Source organism: Physcomitrium patens, chromosome 2 (genome assembly GCF_059467195.1).
Source record: "Physcomitrium patens ecotype Gransden chromosome 2, ASM5946719v1, whole genome shotgun sequence".
Lineage (NCBI taxonomy): Eukaryota > Viridiplantae > Streptophyta > Bryopsida > Funariales > Funariaceae > Physcomitrium > Physcomitrium patens.
The window spans coordinates 10075501-10093158 of record NC_143411.1 but is presented as its reverse complement, the minus strand read 5'-3'; the positions used below and the strand labels follow the sequence as shown (position 1 = coordinate 10093158).

The 17658-nt window shown below is 34.9% G+C and overlaps 1 protein-coding gene across 13 annotated transcripts; it reads left to right on the top strand.

The window, feature by feature from the left end:
• The first annotated feature begins 7255 nt into the window (after positions 1 to 7255).
• On the top strand, positions 7256 to 14736 carry LOC112275015 (uncharacterized). 13 transcript variants are annotated; one of them, XM_090245954.1, is made up of 11 exons: positions 7256 to 7415; positions 7540 to 9626; positions 10137 to 10212; positions 10400 to 10440; positions 11001 to 11553; positions 11855 to 12030; positions 12154 to 12390; positions 12793 to 12928; positions 13147 to 13206; positions 13393 to 13500; positions 13716 to 14736. In XM_090245954.1, exons 2-11 carry the CDS (start codon positions 9442 to 9444, stop codon positions 14577 to 14579), a joined length of 2436 nt encoding a protein of 811 aa, XP_090102080.1. In that variant the 5' UTR covers positions 7256 to 7415; positions 7540 to 9441; the 3' UTR covers positions 14580 to 14736. The 13 variants fall into 13 exon arrangements, with proteins under 13 accessions (XP_090102080.1, XP_090102091.1, XP_024360731.1 ...); XM_024504963.3 differs by having other exon boundaries at positions 7258 to 7415; positions 9354 to 9626; XM_090245970.1 differs by having other exon boundaries at positions 7260 to 7415; positions 7878 to 9584.
• Positions 14737 to 17658: the final 2922 nt, after the last annotated feature.

Below are 17658 nucleotides of genomic sequence, written 5' to 3'. Positions count from 1 at the left end.
CGATCTTTATATGTTGAGAAAATCTAAGATGCAGCAAATTATATTTGCCACATACTTTGATCTTTGTTCTCTTCAAAGATAGTTAATAGGCCTTCTCAGCCATCAATAGTGTGCTATACCAAGGCAGAAAGACCACCATGTTATTTGATCTTTGTTGAAGGCTTTGTAACTTCATTCATATAAAACATTTGGAACACCGTCAGGAGTTGTTCCTACCTCTAATAAAATCACCAAACATCAAGAGTCTCTTCTAAGGTCATGATACTAAATACGTTGTATCTTGTCGTCTATTTGAAGAAAAACATGTCGTTCTTGAGGAACTTCATGTCAATTTTGTCGTCTTAAAAGATGTAACAATTGCAATGTCTCATCTGGTAAGTTTGCAAATGAAAGCTCTTGAGTTGAATTATTCTTCATCTTAATTTAGATGAATGTTGTCAATAAAAAGCCTCCATCACCTTTGATGTATTTGCAAGATTCTTTATTGGCTTCCATGTGCATTCATTAATATCATATCTACGCCAATAGATAAGATATTTCAATTTATTTTGGCGCTGCCTTAGGTGTAGAACTTCTTCTATTTCAAATTCTTCATTATTGTCCACTTCTATTGGAGGAGGTGGAGCTTGTCTTCTTCTTGTTATCTTTATAGTTTTGTATAGTTCAAGAAGAGATATAAGGAAGGCAGGGTGGATCTTCATTACCTTTGGTAGATGTAACCGATAAGCAACTGGATTGATTTGTCCACAAATAAGAAAAGGTTCAAGCTTGCAATAGTCTTATTTATCACAAAGACAAGTAGTCTTCATATTACGCTGAAGCAACCACACCTTATCACCTATATTGAATTGTGGTTGTTCCTTTTGATAGGCATCCATATTGATCTTTTGTTGTTCTTGAGCTTCCTTTAATTCCACCTTCATTGTTGCATGTAGCTTTGACAAATAATTTGCCAAACCTTTTGTCATATGATTATCAACTTTTGAAAAGTCAAAAGTGTCAAATCATCAATGGTAACCATAATTGGCAAAGAAAGGTGTTTGTTACATAGAAGAATACATTGTATTATTATAAGCAAACTCTGCCAATGGTAAGAGGGTTTGCTAATTGTCTTGTTGATAATTGATGATACATCTTAAGTATTGTTCAACAACTTGGTTTATATATTCTATCTGTCCATTAGTTTGAGAATGAAAGGCTAAAGAAAGCTTTATATCCATTTTTAAAATCTTAAAAAGAATTCTCCAAAATCTTAATATAAATTGAGTCTCTCTATCTAATATAATATCTTTTGGCAATCCATGATATTGATAGATATTATCAAAAAAAAGTTTATCAGTTTCTTCACTTGTGATAGATTTTGTGCATAGTACAAAATAAGCCATTTTGATAAAATGATCTACTATTACAAATATAGAATCTTATGATCCTGAGAGATGATTCATAAAAAAATCCATAGAAATAGAAGACTATATTTGTTTTGGAATAGGTAATGGTTGAAGAAGTCTATAAGATCAATGCCTAGGAGTTTTTGATCTTCAACAAATATCAGATGATTGAATAAAGTCTTTTACAGCCTTCCACATTTGTAGCCACCAAAAATCTGTAGATATTAGCTCCAAAGTCTTGTTGTATCCAAAATGTCATGCTGCTAGAAAGTTGTGACATACTTGAAGAATACATAAATGTGCTTCTTCTTCTCACACATATAGCCGTCCTTTGAAATAAAATAGGTTGTTCTTGAATTCAAACTTAGAAGTATGATAAGACTTAAAAGAAGTATTCTTGATATCATAAACATGTGGATTAGAAGACATATATAATTGAATTTTTTTAACAAAAGTTGAATCAATAATTAATGTTAATTTTATTGCTCGAAGATGAAATTGTTCTAGTTTCAATAAAATTATCTTTTTTTAATCAAAAGTTGCATCTCCTTCTTTAGGTACAAGATAAGAGCATTTAGAAATGACATCAAACAAACCTTATTGTTTTCTTGACCAATAAGTGATATTGAACTCAAATCTTGACAAAGACATGTTTCAATGAGCCTAGTGACGATTCAAAGCACAAGATGACATGAAATATTCAAGGTTCTTGTGATTTGTATATACGATAAGTAGACTAAAAGTGCCTTCTAAAAAATGGCACCATTCTTGGAAAGAATCCACAATTGCAAGAAGCTCTTGGTCATAGATTTCATAATTAATCTCTACTGCTAAAAAATTCTTTAAATAAAAAACTACTAGGTGAAGTTTCTCATCTATTTCCATTTGTAATAATAATGCATCCAGAGCAATGTTTGATGTGTTTTTTTCTATAAAGAATCCTTTAGAGAAGTCAACGTAATACAAGATTGGTACAGAAACAAAGGTTGTCTTTAAAGCTTTAAATGTTGCTTCTGCTGCTTGATTCCATTAAAGTTTGTCTTTACAAGTCAAATGTATAAGTAGAGCTGTAATTTGAAAGAAGTCTTTGATGAAGATCTAATAGTAATTGGCAAATCCCAAAAAACATTAGAGATTTTTAGACCGTTTTTGAGATCTTCTAATCTATAAACATTTGAACTTTTTCTGGATCCATCATAATTCCATCGTTTGAAATGATATAACCTAAGAAGCCAACTTGAGTAGTGTGGAATACACACTTTTTTATCTTGGCATAGAGTCTCGCATCTCTTAATTTTTGTAAGACATGAAAAATATGAAGTTCATATTCTTTTGTGTTCTTAGAATGGATCAAGATATCATCTAGATAATAAACAATAAAATGGTCCAAAAATTCTTTAAAAACATCATTTATACGATGTTGAAAATCTGTTGGCGCATTTGTAAGTCTAAAAGACATGACATCATATTCAAAATGTCCATACTTGGTTCAAAATGTAGTCTTCTATTCATCTCTTTTTTTGATACATACCAGATTGTATACTCTTTGTAGATCTATTTTTGTATAGATCTTAGTTTGATTCAGCTGATCAAAAAGTCCACATATTAAAGGTAGTGGATACGTGTTCTTGAAGGTGATCTTATTGAGTCCTTGATAATCTATATACATCTGTAATGATCCATCTTTTTTCTTTACAAATATAATTGGGGCTCTTGTTGGAGATTTGAAATGGCGTATGAAGTTCTTGGCTAGATTCTCTTCAATATATTCTTTGACTTTGGTCAACTCATTTTGTAATAAATTGTAGATTGATCTAAATTGCAGTTGTACTCCTTGTTAAAAATCAATAGAATAATCATAGAGACAATGTTCCAGAAGAGTATATGCATTCTTTTTTTCAAATATATCTTAAAAATCCTTATATTAGCTTGAAATACCACTTGAAGTCTTTGCACCATTAGAAATGGGTGTAGCATAAATGATACAAGGTGATCCTTCCTTTGCATCATGCAAAAAAGCTATTACACCTACAAACATAAGTTAATTGTACTAGACTTGTAATTTTCTACTTGATTATGTATATTCTTAGTTTTACTTTTAGAGAAGTCAAGAGTTGAAGAAATCCATTCTATTCAAGGATTCTATTTTTTTAACCACAATAAACCTAAAATAATTGGATTAGAGGGAGATCTAATGATATTAAATACTACAAAGCTATTATGACCATTAGTTATTATTTCTATAGAAATGATTTTGTAAATAACATCTTCAGAAGACAACAGACAACCATCTATGACTTCTTCATGAACATGTTTAATTTTCTTTACTAAAGATATGTTAAGTCTTTTATGTAATTCTTTATCTAAGAAATACGCTAAGGCTCTTAAATCTAATAAGACAAAGGCTTTGTAATATATAGGTCCTAAAATAATATTTAATGTAAAATAAGGAGAGGGTTTTGAGGAGAAGATATGACCTTCATTAGGTATTGTATAAGATTCAAACTGCGCGGTCCCTATTGTAGCCGGATAAACTTATTTTTTGATATATTATCTTCTTTGACATTTGTACTCTTCATTTTATAATTGCATTGCTTCTTTGGATCATGTTGAACAGTATGCTTAGATTCTCTACAATATAAGTATAATCCTTTCTAACTGCGATGAGACTTTTTTTGTTCAGTAAGAGGTTTGAAACATATCACATCAATTGAATATCCTCTACTTCTGAATGTATGTGTTAAAGAGGCATTGATATTGCTATTAAATTATAGTAACGTTGGGGCCTACTTATCTGACTCTCAGATCAAAATTTGAAAAGTTGATTGTCACACTTTACAGCAAAGTTAATTACTTGACTCAATGTTTGAGGATCAAATAAGTTGAGCATCAATTTCTTTACCTCATATTATAATCTATACAAAAATTAAATAATCAGTGCAGCATTATCTTACTTGATATTAGTTGCAAATTAATAAAATTGTGAAGCATATAATATTATAGATTGATTGTCTTCTTGTAAAATATAGATCTTATTGGTTGCAAGACGAGTTGCATCATATTTTTCATATATGGATTGAAACTTCACTAAAAAAGCCTCCAAATTATGTAATATTGGATCTTGTCATTCAAAAAAAGATGAAAACTATGATAATGCTTAATCTAAAAGAAGTATACTAATAAATCTAACTTGTGATCTTGGAGTTGAATAGCTTTGGGATTGAAGTTCAATCACAAGTTGTACTTGATTGATAAATCCTCAAAAATTGGATCTTATCCCATTAAACTTTTCAAACAAGGCAATTCTTAATTCTCTGGTGTCGAAAGGATGTTCTACTATAGGAAAAGGGACATAATTAGGTGTAGATGTTGAAGCACCTCCAATCATATCTACGTCTTCACTTCCTATCATTCCTCTTGCTCCTTGTAGTGATAAATTGAATTGATGCATCTCAAGCATCAATTGCTCTTGTATTTGTATCATTACACTCTTCATTTCAAGAAGCTCTGCCATGATAATACTTAAAAAATAAATGTCTAATATTGCTCAAGCTAAATAGAAGAAGGGACTTAAAAAAAAAAAAGATACTAAGAATAATATTAATTCAAAAGAAAATAATCTATATTTTTTAATACGCTTATGTCTTATAAAAAAAATAATAATCCACTCTTAATAAAGAGAAGGCAAAGCTTTAATATTCTAAGTATACACTTGTAAATCTATTAAAGACATGAACTAAAAGAAGATGCATTAATTTCAAAAAATTGTATCGAAAGAAAAGTGGCAAAATATAAATTAAGTAGTATGTATATTAAAAAGAAACTGAAATGGCTATTGTCAAATGACAAGGAAACTAAAGACTCTTAATTCTAAACTAGTAAATATAGAAGCAAGAAAGGAATTGACAAGACTGAAGAAGGCTTTACTCTTGCCTCTATATATATTATCTAACTAAAAGCTATGTGGCAATGTTATATAGGACCTCTAATATGTGTTGACTTTACATGATACATGCCTTAGCTTACAAGGCAAGTTTTCAATATGTGGGCCACATAATTAACTTGTTCTTCAAGCTATCGACATGTGTGGCACATGGCCAACTTGTTGACCAGGTTTCTAATCTAAAAAATCAATTAAAGACATCTGTAAAGTCAAAGCAATGTCTATGAAGTGTCTAAAAAGCTTCTATAGAAGATATTATGGAATTGACATACTTTTATCTACTATTATCTAAATCATATAAGTAATTATTAGTTTATATGCATATGTCTATGACATATTCTTAATAATAAAAAATGTACTCTTTAAATTTATAATAATAGAAAATAGGCTCTTATTGGTGATAAAGAATCACCAATATTCTTTATTTAGTTATTATCTAGGACATAGACTATGGACTACATAGATTTTGCGACACATCTTTTTTTTGCTTTTTAAGAATTCAAAAAATCTTGTACCTTTTTCTTTCATCAATTTGTAGACCATACCTTACATCACAAATTCTTAGTGACACTATGCCTCTCCTCTCCCTTACAATGCTCTTCACTATACTAACTCGCCATACAACTACTTCCACTTGCAGTTGACTATTCCAAATCCTCTTTGTTCCCCTTGCCTTTACTTCAATCTCCTTCAATTAAAAAATTTAATTTTGTAACATATTTCTATATATTGGACCAACCAACAAGCTAAGCTACACCTAAAGCTTCCGCAAAATACTGCCAAAGCTGCAAATGTACAAGTAGAACATGAGAAAGACTTACTTGAAGTTACATAATAAGGATATGTCATTTCTAAAGTGTAGACTAATAGAGGCATGATATTGTGAAGATATAGGTCTATAAAATTGAATGCATCCAAATTAACTTCTAGATGGGCAAACCACTTCTACTACTTGAGTGATGATGTGAACTTATAAGATTGAAAAAATGCTCTAAAAATAAGCCCCGTTTATATTTGTTTTCAGGGTTGAAAAATGAATGTGGTGAAATGTGTGTGACTTTGCAATTTGGACCTTAGATGATGACTAAACAAAGAATGTTGGTAATACCTTATCTCCAATGAAGATACCTTTATTATTATCACAAATTTGAGAGATATATTTGTTATTATCAACAATACATGGATATTTTTGATACTTCAACATATTTATAGGATATATATATATATATATATATATATATATATGATATTTTTCTTGGATTTATTTTGTAATTCTTAACATTATAGCTTATCTATCACTTAGCAAACAATGCATCCGAAAAAATACCAATCAAGAAAATATATAAATTTTTTGAGTCAAACATAATTAATCAATCTCATTACAAATCAAAACAAATATCACAACTCTTATCAGAATTAAAACTTTTGAAGAAAAACTCTACCAAGAGTCAAATATATCAAAAGCCTCATTTGTTATTATTTAAACCAATGAACAATGAAATGCTGCAAAAATAATAATTATTATTACAGTAATGAACCACATGATTCCACGTGTTTAGTGTGATTAGTGCAGGCAAGAATTCATGCTTTTAAATATATAATGAGGCCAATGGGTGAGCCAGCAGCCGGAGCGTCGTCCGACGAACGAAGCAACAGAAGCTTCGTCCATTGAAAATTGTCGACGTAAAAGTTCGTGCGGTGCCATTGACCTCGTGCGCGGTTGCGGCGAACTGGACAATGGAATCGACGTGGGAACATGAGAACATGCATTGTTCACGTCCCCAGGGCGTTCAATTCTCTTCGGGAACGAGTTCACGCGAACGTGCACAGCGGAAGGGTTGTGATTATTGTAGGGAACGGGAATGGGAACGTTGCCTCTCTCCCCGAGTCTCCAAGAGGCGAGACCATCACTGTTTCTCGCAGCCGAGTTCCAGTTCTTCGAGGGCCTCGTCCATTGATGCGTGTTCGTTGTTTTTTTCACTGCTGGTGTGTGAACTCCGTTCTGGCGTTCCGAGGCTTGTTTTTTAGTGTGCGATGTTAATTTTGTAGCTGGTGAAGCAGAAGAACGGTGGAGGTTTCTACAGGTAGGTCGATCGGTTTTTCTGAGGATGAGGACGACGATTGTGGAGGGTTGGTGGAACTCTATGTGAGGTTAGGGTGGTGGACATTGAGCTACCGTTTTGATCCGATGCGGTGCGTGGATTTCAGGTCTAGTTAACGTGCTCGTAGATCTCGACGGAATTCCTCTCGAGTTCTGTTGAGTTTTGTGTCATCGCAATATTGGTATCGACCCTGAGGTCAATTGTGTCCGTATGGTTGTTTTTTTCTTTTCTTTTTTCTTTTTAAAGTTTTGTTGATGGAAAATTTGAGAGTGAGTAATTGATTGTAGCAGTAGCAGATCAGCGTTGTCGTCGCACTAGCTTACTATCCTTGCATTAGATGTTGTCATGCTTTTTAGGTAGGGAATTTACAACCCTGGTTTGCATCGAGGTCGTCGTGTGAGGAACAGGGCTCATGGAACTTTTAATGTTGGAACGTGTTGTAAGGTTTCTTCGCAGTGGTGATGCTATTCTGCCGCCGAACTACAGAATCCAGGCTGGTTCGTGAGCTTCCGAGGGCCGATCCTGCGATTTCTCTTCTATTTGACCATTTTACATTCATCTGTATTGAAGTCTCGTGTGTAATGAACTTTTATTGTGATTTTTTTCGAGATTCTTGCTAGATGAGGTGTGGCAGCAGGCAGATGCAGTGTAGCAGGTGTCTCCTCACGGTATACGTGAGAAAATAGTGGAGATGATTGTCCATGAACTTCGCATTGAGCACCTCACGTTTCAAAAGTGCTCCTTGGTATTAATGTCAAGGGCATGGCCTGGTCAGAGACCTACATGATTGCGAATATTTTTTTATTCGTGCTACTTTTCCATGCTTTAATTCTGCGGAGTTAAATTGCTCTACTATTGTGATTTGCTAAATTGTTTGACATTGGTGATCATGTCCTTGTTTTCCGGGTGCAAGGAGTCTTTTCATCTTCTACCCCGACTCGACTTGTCTGTAAGTGGCTACACGAGCTAAATTGAGGTCTTGTCAGAAATTGGGGTATGTGATGTTTAAAGGGTACTAGCTCGACTATTAGTTAAGCTGTGAAAGGTTCATTTCTTGACAGATCTTGGCTTGTTGCTTATTCCTTGCCTTATTCTGAACTGCAGTCTTTTATTCTATACTAAAATGTGCGTGATACGTGCCTCGGGGTTTATAGTGGTGCAACAAGAAAATCTTCTTTGTTTGATCAGTTTTATTCATCCACCTGTGTACTGTCCAACACATTTGGTGTTGTTGAGCAACAGCTAACAGGATTCACGTAGAGAATTGGAGAAAGTTGGTGACGTGATCAGTTATGAATACAGTGCTTCGATACCATAGCCTTATTCTAGAGTTAGCGAATTGTTGCAAACCCTAGCACATTGCCTGTATAATCTCTGAGTGTAGAAGTTTTTTCCCAGGTTTATCTGGTGTAGGACCTCAAGTATATAGTCTTATCTAGTCTTAGATCTTGTCAGCCTGTGCTGGTCTTTTTCATTGGGCATATTTGATTTGTCAACAGCACTCGAAGATTTTATGTAAGTTGACTCTCCGAGCATTATGAGTACTGTTAGATTATATCTTCAGCTAACTTGCCATTGTACTCAAGTATGTGGTGCTTGGCTGTTTAATCTGCATTCAGGTTATCTTGAAGTGCTAAGGATGGCTTCGTTATGGACACGTCTAAAAAAGAACACTACATTGAAAGCATTATTCATATATTCGTTTATCCAGGGGGATTAAATAATGAACTGTTCACTTTCTTGCCCTTCTTAAGATGAATTCACGCAAAGAAATATATATATATATATATATATATATATATATATATATATATATATATAGATAGATAGATATTGTGATAAATTCTTTCTCTAGACCTACTCTTTGTCCTTCTTCAGCATGTTGTTACTAATCCTTCCTTTTTGTGCTCGGCTCTTCAGAGGAACTCTCTGACCTTGAGAATTTCACCTTCCCTGGCCTTTCTCTTCCTTTCAATACTTCATCTCGTGGCTAATACCTGCAAATATCATGGCTCCTGGGGCGTGCCTGTCTCTTCATGAGTTGGAAGGCTATTGCGAGTATTGTGGTGAAGTTTGCGACAGTACGCAAGATGAACTCAATGCTATCGCTTGCACATTTGAGGGGTGCCCATCACCAACAATTTATCATCAGTATTGCATTGAAACTTATCTTAAAACCATTCGTCTTGACAAGTATGTTGAACTTAAGCTTGATAGAACTTATAGTTATCCCGTAAATATATATGCTGTTTGCATCAGTTTTTGCTGCTGGCATGGCTTTTTTCTAAAAAGTTCAAGTTCTCTAAAAGCTGCTTTCAACATTGCTTCCTTAGTTATTTTATGTATCTCCATTTGTGTATTTAGGTATAGTTGGGAAGATTGACATAATTAATTGAGATTTTGTGAATTACGAGGAAATATATGGATTTAGAATCAACAAATCTAGTTTTCTTTTAATTGTTGATTGAAAAGTCTATCGATGCTTTTGTGTCAGGGTTATATGACTCACTGCCTGCAATTATCCTTGATCTTATTGCGTGGCCCCAATTATCGCGGGATGTAGTTTAAGGTGGAAACATGCTATTTCATGTGCGTCTGCTAGCTTGCAGACTGGTCTAGATTCACTTGATGACTTGGGTCGCTATCCAGTTTGAGATGCCCTTACTCTGCAGTTACTTGAATGTTGTTGTGTTTGGCTTGAAGGAAACGCAAAACTGGATTTCAATGCCCAAGAGGGTGTGGGAAAGGCTCCAAAAGTGACAAACCTTGTCCTGGTCGAGTAAGCTACTTGCTTTTCTCCAGTGATTGAAAAGATAAGAAGACTTCAGGTCACTCTTTTTAAGTGAAGAACACAATGACTATCTTGTTAGAGCTAAGTAGTTCCAAATATAAATAAGCTTGATATTTATTGGTGTGGATGATCAAACATGATTTTTTACTCAGTCGATATGTATTGCATCACACAGGTGATCAAATCACATCCAATTCTTGCTCGCAATGATAGTAGGTATGCAGTATTTCTCATCCAAAACATCTCACAATATGCTGCGTAGAAGTTCTCTTTCAATTGGTGTCTTTTGTTTTCTCACAAGAGCAAGTGCGAAATTTGCAATTATTAGATGAAGCGTCTTTCTCGAGGTAGTACTTCTGAGTGTTGCAATGTCTGGATGGTTTCGAATGAAAAAATAGCTTAATAATCCATCGCAAATGTTGTGTTTCCCTGAACATTGTAATCAGTAGCCCTGCAATAGGATTAGTACTTCGTATACACGATTTAACTACCAGGTGGTCTTTGGTCAACTTGTGTCGATAATATTTACATAGTGAGGGTTCGAAATTAAGTGCACTCCTAATCCATATCTGATGGCTTGCTTGCAACTTTTTTTGCGAGGCAGTGTTGATGACCTTTCAACTATCGTTAGGATCCATAATTCAAGTCTCTAAAATGGGGTCTATCTGGGTTGTAGCATTAGTCTGGACTACTTCCTGAATATTGTTTTTTGGGTCTGCCACTTCCTTGCTAGTATTTTCAATCCTAAGTGGTTTATGCTTTTTAATGTATAACAGTAAGAAGCGGAGGAAAGCCAAATTGTTTGAAATATCTCTTCCATCACTGGCACCAACTATACCTGTCAAGAAAGAAAAAGAGGATGACCTCCTGCATTTGAGCGCATCGAAGTCTGTCAAAGTAGAGAAGGATAAAGTCGATACCACACGTAAGCTTTTAGTTCTGAATCGATCATCTACATCTCCTTTGATAACTAGGAATAAAAGCATTTCTAGTGAAAGTGTAAGTGCGATCAGCAGCACTATCACCACGTCAAGTAGAGTTAAAGTTTTTTCAAGAGAATCAACTGTAGCAGCGATAGTTGCTAATAAAAGGGGATCAAATGTAAAGAACAATGATACTTACGCGAGTGGACGATCGGATTACAGTGCCACAAATTTTGACAGTCGTTCAGCTCAGAATCTAGAAAGTAGTGATGATGGTTCTCGGCAATTAATGTTTTCAAAGGACTCCAGAAAAGTGCTTCCAGTTGGTCGATGTGGAGTGGAGGCAACCCTTGTTGATAATCCCTGGACGCGTGGGCGATGCAATGAACTTCTTAATGGGCTCAAGGTATTTTTCGGTTACGTTTTTTTATCTATCAACATCGAAACATGTCAACATCTTTAGCTAACCTTCCAGCAGTCAGCATGACGTAATAATCGTTTTACGTGTGTTTCTACGTAGACTAACCAACCTTACTTTATATTCAATCGTGCTGAAATTTTCAGGCATGTGGAATTACACATGATATCGACAGTAGTTTAGTGATCAGGCATTTTAGGATCGACTACTATTTTATTTAATGCCTTTGTTTGACACGCCACATCTGTATGCTATGTCTGGTATTGACTCTTTGATGTGTCCTGTGCAGGTGAATATCTCAAAGACACCCCCGCAATCAGCAACTCTCAATCCATCACCGGACCCGAACGTACCGACCTCGTCCACTTCAATTGTTCGACCTCAAGTTGTTAGACAACCTACAGGTGCTGAACGTGTAGGAAATGCAGTAGGAGAGGAAGATGATTTGGAAGTTCGTCGACTAAAGTATGTTGCAAATTTCTCCCTTATTTTGTATTTTATAATTCTTCAATACGATGCATGATTACAACAGTTAGGAGTTGCTCTGAAGATGGTTTGAGAAGGTCTAACTAACATAATTTGTCGTAGAGCACGCTCTAAAAATGAGAAGAAGCACTTGCAACGTGCAGCAAGAGCACGAGAAAAACGAGAAGCAGAGGAGGCCGCTGCGGTACAGGCAGCTACCTCAGCTGCTAGCACTATGATACAGACTGAATATAAATCTAAGCAATATGATTCTGATACTAACTTTAAGCCATGGAGTGAAAGTATCACAAGTGTTCTACGTCAACACAAGTTTCAATCTCTTGCCAAACAATTACAAGAGTGAGTTATTTCGGCATCGTGTCAACGTATCCACCAATTTTGCTCAGCTATCTTATAGCACGAGCACTATCAGAAGTCTGAATGCTGTTTTGTGTTAATTCTAGTTTGCTTTGAATGTTACATGATTGTAACTAACAATCATGCAGCATTTTGAGAAGAGTTTTGTCTTGATTGTATAGAGTAACAAGTTGTAGTGTGATTTCTTTTTTCTGATTTGGTAGAATTGTTGATAGAGCACTAGTCATATAGCCTCTTGTTGTGATGGTACAATCATCTTCATTGCTTCGTTGATGATTGTATGATTGGATTCCAGTTTCTTCAACAATAGGCTTAGTTGATTTTGGTTCTTTGTATCAGAATGTTGAGAACATATTCTTAAGACCTATTGGGTATCATTTGCAGGTATGGGTTTTTTGATTGGCAGTCGAATTTGGCATTACGAATGTGTGGTAGTGACGTGGAGCAATGTTTAGATTGGCTTCTGCGGAATGAACCCTCCATGCAAAAAAATGTGCATGTACACCATGAACAGAAGATGGTGGGCACCATAGCTCCCTAACTTGGTTGGCTAGTGTGGTCCATGTTCATATCCCCTATTCTAGTCTTCTTTTAATGGAAGAAATAAGATGCTCGATATAAAAATACGTTTTGAATTGAGGATGTGACGGTAACAGTTTAGATGCTGACATCTTGATTCTTAGCAACAATGAGATGTATGTTTTAATGTTCATATTACTGTTGACTTATTGTTTTCAGGACATAACTTCAGAGATGAACGTGTTGAAAGAGGTTGTGGTTTCTGAAGGTTTTTCGCAGGTTCGTAAGTTCGTCATATTTACTAGTGGATCATTTGCCATCTTTGCTTACCGAATCTGAGAAAAATATGGTATTTAGTTGACTGCTCTGGTGAGATGCGGTGAATTTGCCACGTATATGCTGAGTGGATAGGATAGTATTATCATGCAACATGTTTCACGTAGTATGGAGAATATGCTGGCGCAGGAGCAAGTGGAGTTGGCAGTTATAAGCACTGATGGTGATATCGATGCAGCTCTGAAAGTGTTAAGAACATTAAGTTCATATTGCAACTTTTCACAAGAATCAAGCCAGGTAATTGAGTTGATTTAGTGTTTGTTGACAGTACTTTCTTTTCCAGAGTGCTCAAGTTATTTGCTTATGTGATCTTCGGCTGCTTTTCGTTATTGTGACGAACAGATATTGTGTTCACCATTACAGTTGCGGAGGTGCACAAAGAACTTGAGCCTTGTTCCAAAGTGCTGTAAGTATAGCAAGAGAAGAACCTGATCAATCTGTGTCTTTTTCAGGGGTTCTTGCATAATATTGTGTCCTCTCACCACTCGTTTAGTCAACCACCCTCCCAAAATTCTAGTGACCTGGTTATTGGTGAAGGGGCCGGAATGCTGAACGGGACTGCAGACGGCCAGAACTTTTCCCCTTTATCTTGGTCTGTCACTGGTTCTCATTCTCAGAGCAGTTTTGGTCCATTTGCCGGTGGATTTATTTCTGATCTAGCAAGGTACCATTCATACTTAGGCCTAGATGATTTACATTCGTCAGGGAACACTAGACCAATAATTGGATCGCAATTTGGGGAGTGTCGGGATCAGTCACAATTGCAACGTACAATTTCCATATCAAATACCGAATATCATGAGGCGGTATCTGGGGGACTATGCAGTCATCCACAGAACAGCTATGAATCGACAGCTTCGACGGTTACCAGTGTTGCAACGGCGGTCTTGAAGGACACATTTGGTTTCGATGAGCAGATGATTTCACGCATGACGGATGTTATAGCTGTCAATGAAACACCGTTGAGCTCCATCGGTAGTGCTGTCCCATGGATCAATGGAATATGGAGCTATCCCTCGTCATCGTTTACCAGTTTTGCTGCAAACAAAGGAATAACAAATATGCCCTCTGCAGATTCTTTTTCTTACAATAGTACACTTGACGGGAAATCTTCTTCTAATTCTCCTTTCGGAGTCTTTGGAGAGCTGCCATTTGGAGTACACTCTGATCCAACAAGAGATTCTGCGAAAAATTGCTTCAGTAAGGCAAGTCCAACTTATGCATCGAGATGGGAACAGCAAGACGTGAAACTAGTTGATGAGGCAGAGGAGCAAGACCGTCTTATGTCAGAGCTCCTGTCGCAATTACTTGTTTGATGAGACCTCTCTAGTTTGAGGACGAAGCGTCAATTAGTGCAGCGTCATTTGGCTCTGTGGAAATGATTTTATTTCGACAATTAACTAGCATGCTAAGTTGCACCAAAGTGTTCGATGCTTGTTAAAAAAAATTGTCTGAAGAAGCAATTCAACTGTGCATGGTTTTGTACTGTTCCTGCCAGATGGTCTTGTTAGTCGGATCTGTGAGCCACTCTTACCACGTAGTTCCCAAAGTTTTTTCTGTGAAGAAATGCAGAATTTTGAGTCGACCCTGCAACATCGATTACAGCCCACATACTATTATCTCCTCCACCTTTTTAACGTTGTTGTTTGATTTGTACAAACCTGGGAGGATCATTCCTTATTCTTCTGAGCATTCTTCCTGAACTGCTGAAGCTCTTTGGTTCAGTTCAAATTCATAGCATCACGAACTGGTCCCACTTAATGACATCTAAAGAATGAATCATAGTACAGCATTTTTCCACTAAAAAGGTCGAGAAAAAGTATAGTCCTCCATTGATTTCCTGCATATTTTTTAACACGTATATTCAAATGTATATAATGGATCATTAGCAAGACTAATATTTTAATATTTAGTTCAGAAATAAATAAACTCCTTAACGTATTTCAGATATAAAAATAAAAATAAAAATAAACTTTTATTTTATTAACTATGTTACTTTGTTATTGAATGTCATCATTAGATAAAAATATACACAAAGTAACATAGATAAAAATATTATCATTGGTATAAATGAATATAAAAAGTTGCATGTCATGAAACTGGACTTAAATACACAGAAAGCCTTGAGATGGATTAAAAAAATTAAATGCCATAATTTCCCTCTCTGCCTTTCTAAACTGATATTACTAAATGTCTTAGCATTTGATTATTTATGGTAAAATAATACAGAAAATAACAAAAAAAAAAAAAAAAAAAAAAAAAAAAAAACCTTTCTTTATTTTAAAGGATGAATCTTGTCATCAATACCTTTTGTTATACTCTGCGTGATTTGAATACTACGCCTTAGAATCTCACTATAATCCATATTTCTTCTTAGAATGGCTTCATCAAAAGTAAATTCTCATTTCCACATGGGACAGTTTGAAACGTGTCATTTCAAGTTTTAAAGGTCATGAGGTCTTTGGGCATACCATTTTTGCCCAGCAATGTTTAGATTTTACTTTAATTTGTGAACAAAACTTAATGAATGAAGTGCATCATATAAAATAATTCATCACTTCATATGAAAATTTTATACCTTTTGAAAATACATGAGTAAAATAATATTTGTTATTTTGAAATTTTGAAAAATCTCAACCATAATGTTAGAGATCCATGAAGTTTCATGTCTGATATATAATATACTTAAAATCATTTATAATTATCAATGTTAATAATATATAATTAGATAGAATACTTTTTTTGGCGATTGTTTCCTAAACAAGGTGAACATTAGGGGATTCAAACATGGCCTTTTTGTGTGATATCTACTCGTCATGAGATCTCAAAGTATCCCACGATATTTTGAAACATCACTTGATACTTCACCAAATCACCCACCTGTTGAGGTGGGTGATTTTGAAATATCTAAAGTGGGTCACGTCGCTTGCCCTAGCTCCCTTTCCTTTTAACTCCATACCACACTGCCCAACACCATGTCATAGTTTTAGGAAAAAGTTTGAACAGTGATATTTTAGATTGGATATTTTGAGTGATCCTGGAAATACCAATTGTTGAATCCCAATTATTTGGTTTTGCAAAAGTGCCATCTTAATACCCTCTATTGTTGATGACATGATCATGCATGTTTAGAATTTGCCCCATTTTGTGGGGAGTCATTATTCATCTGGTAATTGCATGTTCAGAATTGGTCTGTGCTGTAAGCTAATCATCAATTCTAATTACCAGTTTCTAGAACAAGGCATTCTGACATATTATTTCACTTTAAAACAATTAATGATATCTTAATGATAAAAATATATATATATATAAAAAGGAAAACAACTCAAAATTTACACAAATGTCTCCTCCACACACAAATCACAAGCACATGCTGAAATCACAATTGAGCAAAATTTCCTTGTGGGTACATCAAGATACCTAGTTCTTTTTGAAGGAAGTAGTAGATTGGTAGTTTAGTGGATAATCCAAAAAATAACAGGAGATTGAGGTGAGATTTGGATAGAGCCCCTCAAATCTGAAGTGCTGTATTTGGACATGGTGATCTTCAGACAACCTAAACATGTTTCAATCCTTTCAGACCCTCATTTTTCAGTATGTTTAGTAGTTTTGTTTTTCATTATGCATCCAAGCACCCTACCAGCTTACTTCTTTTACGCTTCAATCTCTGCATCAAATTTTACAGGCAGGTCCAAGAACTTGTCTAAAGTATTAAGAGTTTAATATACAACAATGTTCCAAGTGTAAGTGGTAAAATTTGGAATTTCTTTATACAATAGTCTGACCTCACAGGCCATACTTTGAAACAACGACAATTACTTGGGTTTACTGTGTGCAAACATGTTTTGATTGCCTTAATGAGGTTCATTTTTATCTTGCAAAACACAATTTCAAATGACAAGTCTTGGAACCCATTCTTCTTTTCTCTTTCTTCCATTGACACAAATAATCTTGACCAAATACCAATAACAACAAATGCAAAGTCTAGCAAAGGAATGAAACATAAGAAAACTTGAAGGAGTAGTCACCAGCTAACACCCAATGGTTATCAATCCTCCACAAACCCCATTGTAATTAGGGATATTTAAATTAGAGGTTACTAAAGTACATTATGCTGTTTTATGACTTTTTTATGTCATTTATTTATTTCTTGATGTGAACTTATACCAGTGACTTTGATGCCACAATCGCTTATTTCAGTGGTAGCAAGGATTGTTGTCATTACTTGCCGCTCACTACCATAATGAGTCACGATAATGAATGACAATGCACACAATATAACCAAAAACACAAATATATCCCAATTAAAATCACAAAATAATTTAATCATTCAAAATACACACATACATACGTACATGCAAGAAAACAAAATTTAACAATCAAATTAGGGCTTAC

Bases quoted from the DNA above. Each gene is read 5' to 3' on its own strand.
- LOC112275015 (XM_090245954.1), top strand. From the start codon at position 9,442: ATGGCTCCTGGGGCGTGCCTGTCTCTTCATGAGTTGGAAGGCTATTGC. The intron at 9,627-10,136 runs GTATGTTGAACT...TTTGGCTTGAAG, and splicing joins AAAACCATTCGTCTTGACAA to GAAACGCAAAACTGGATTTC. The intron at 10,213-10,399 runs GTAAGCTACTTG...TGCATCACACAG, and splicing joins ACAAACCTTGTCCTGGTCGA to GTGATCAAATCACATCCAAT.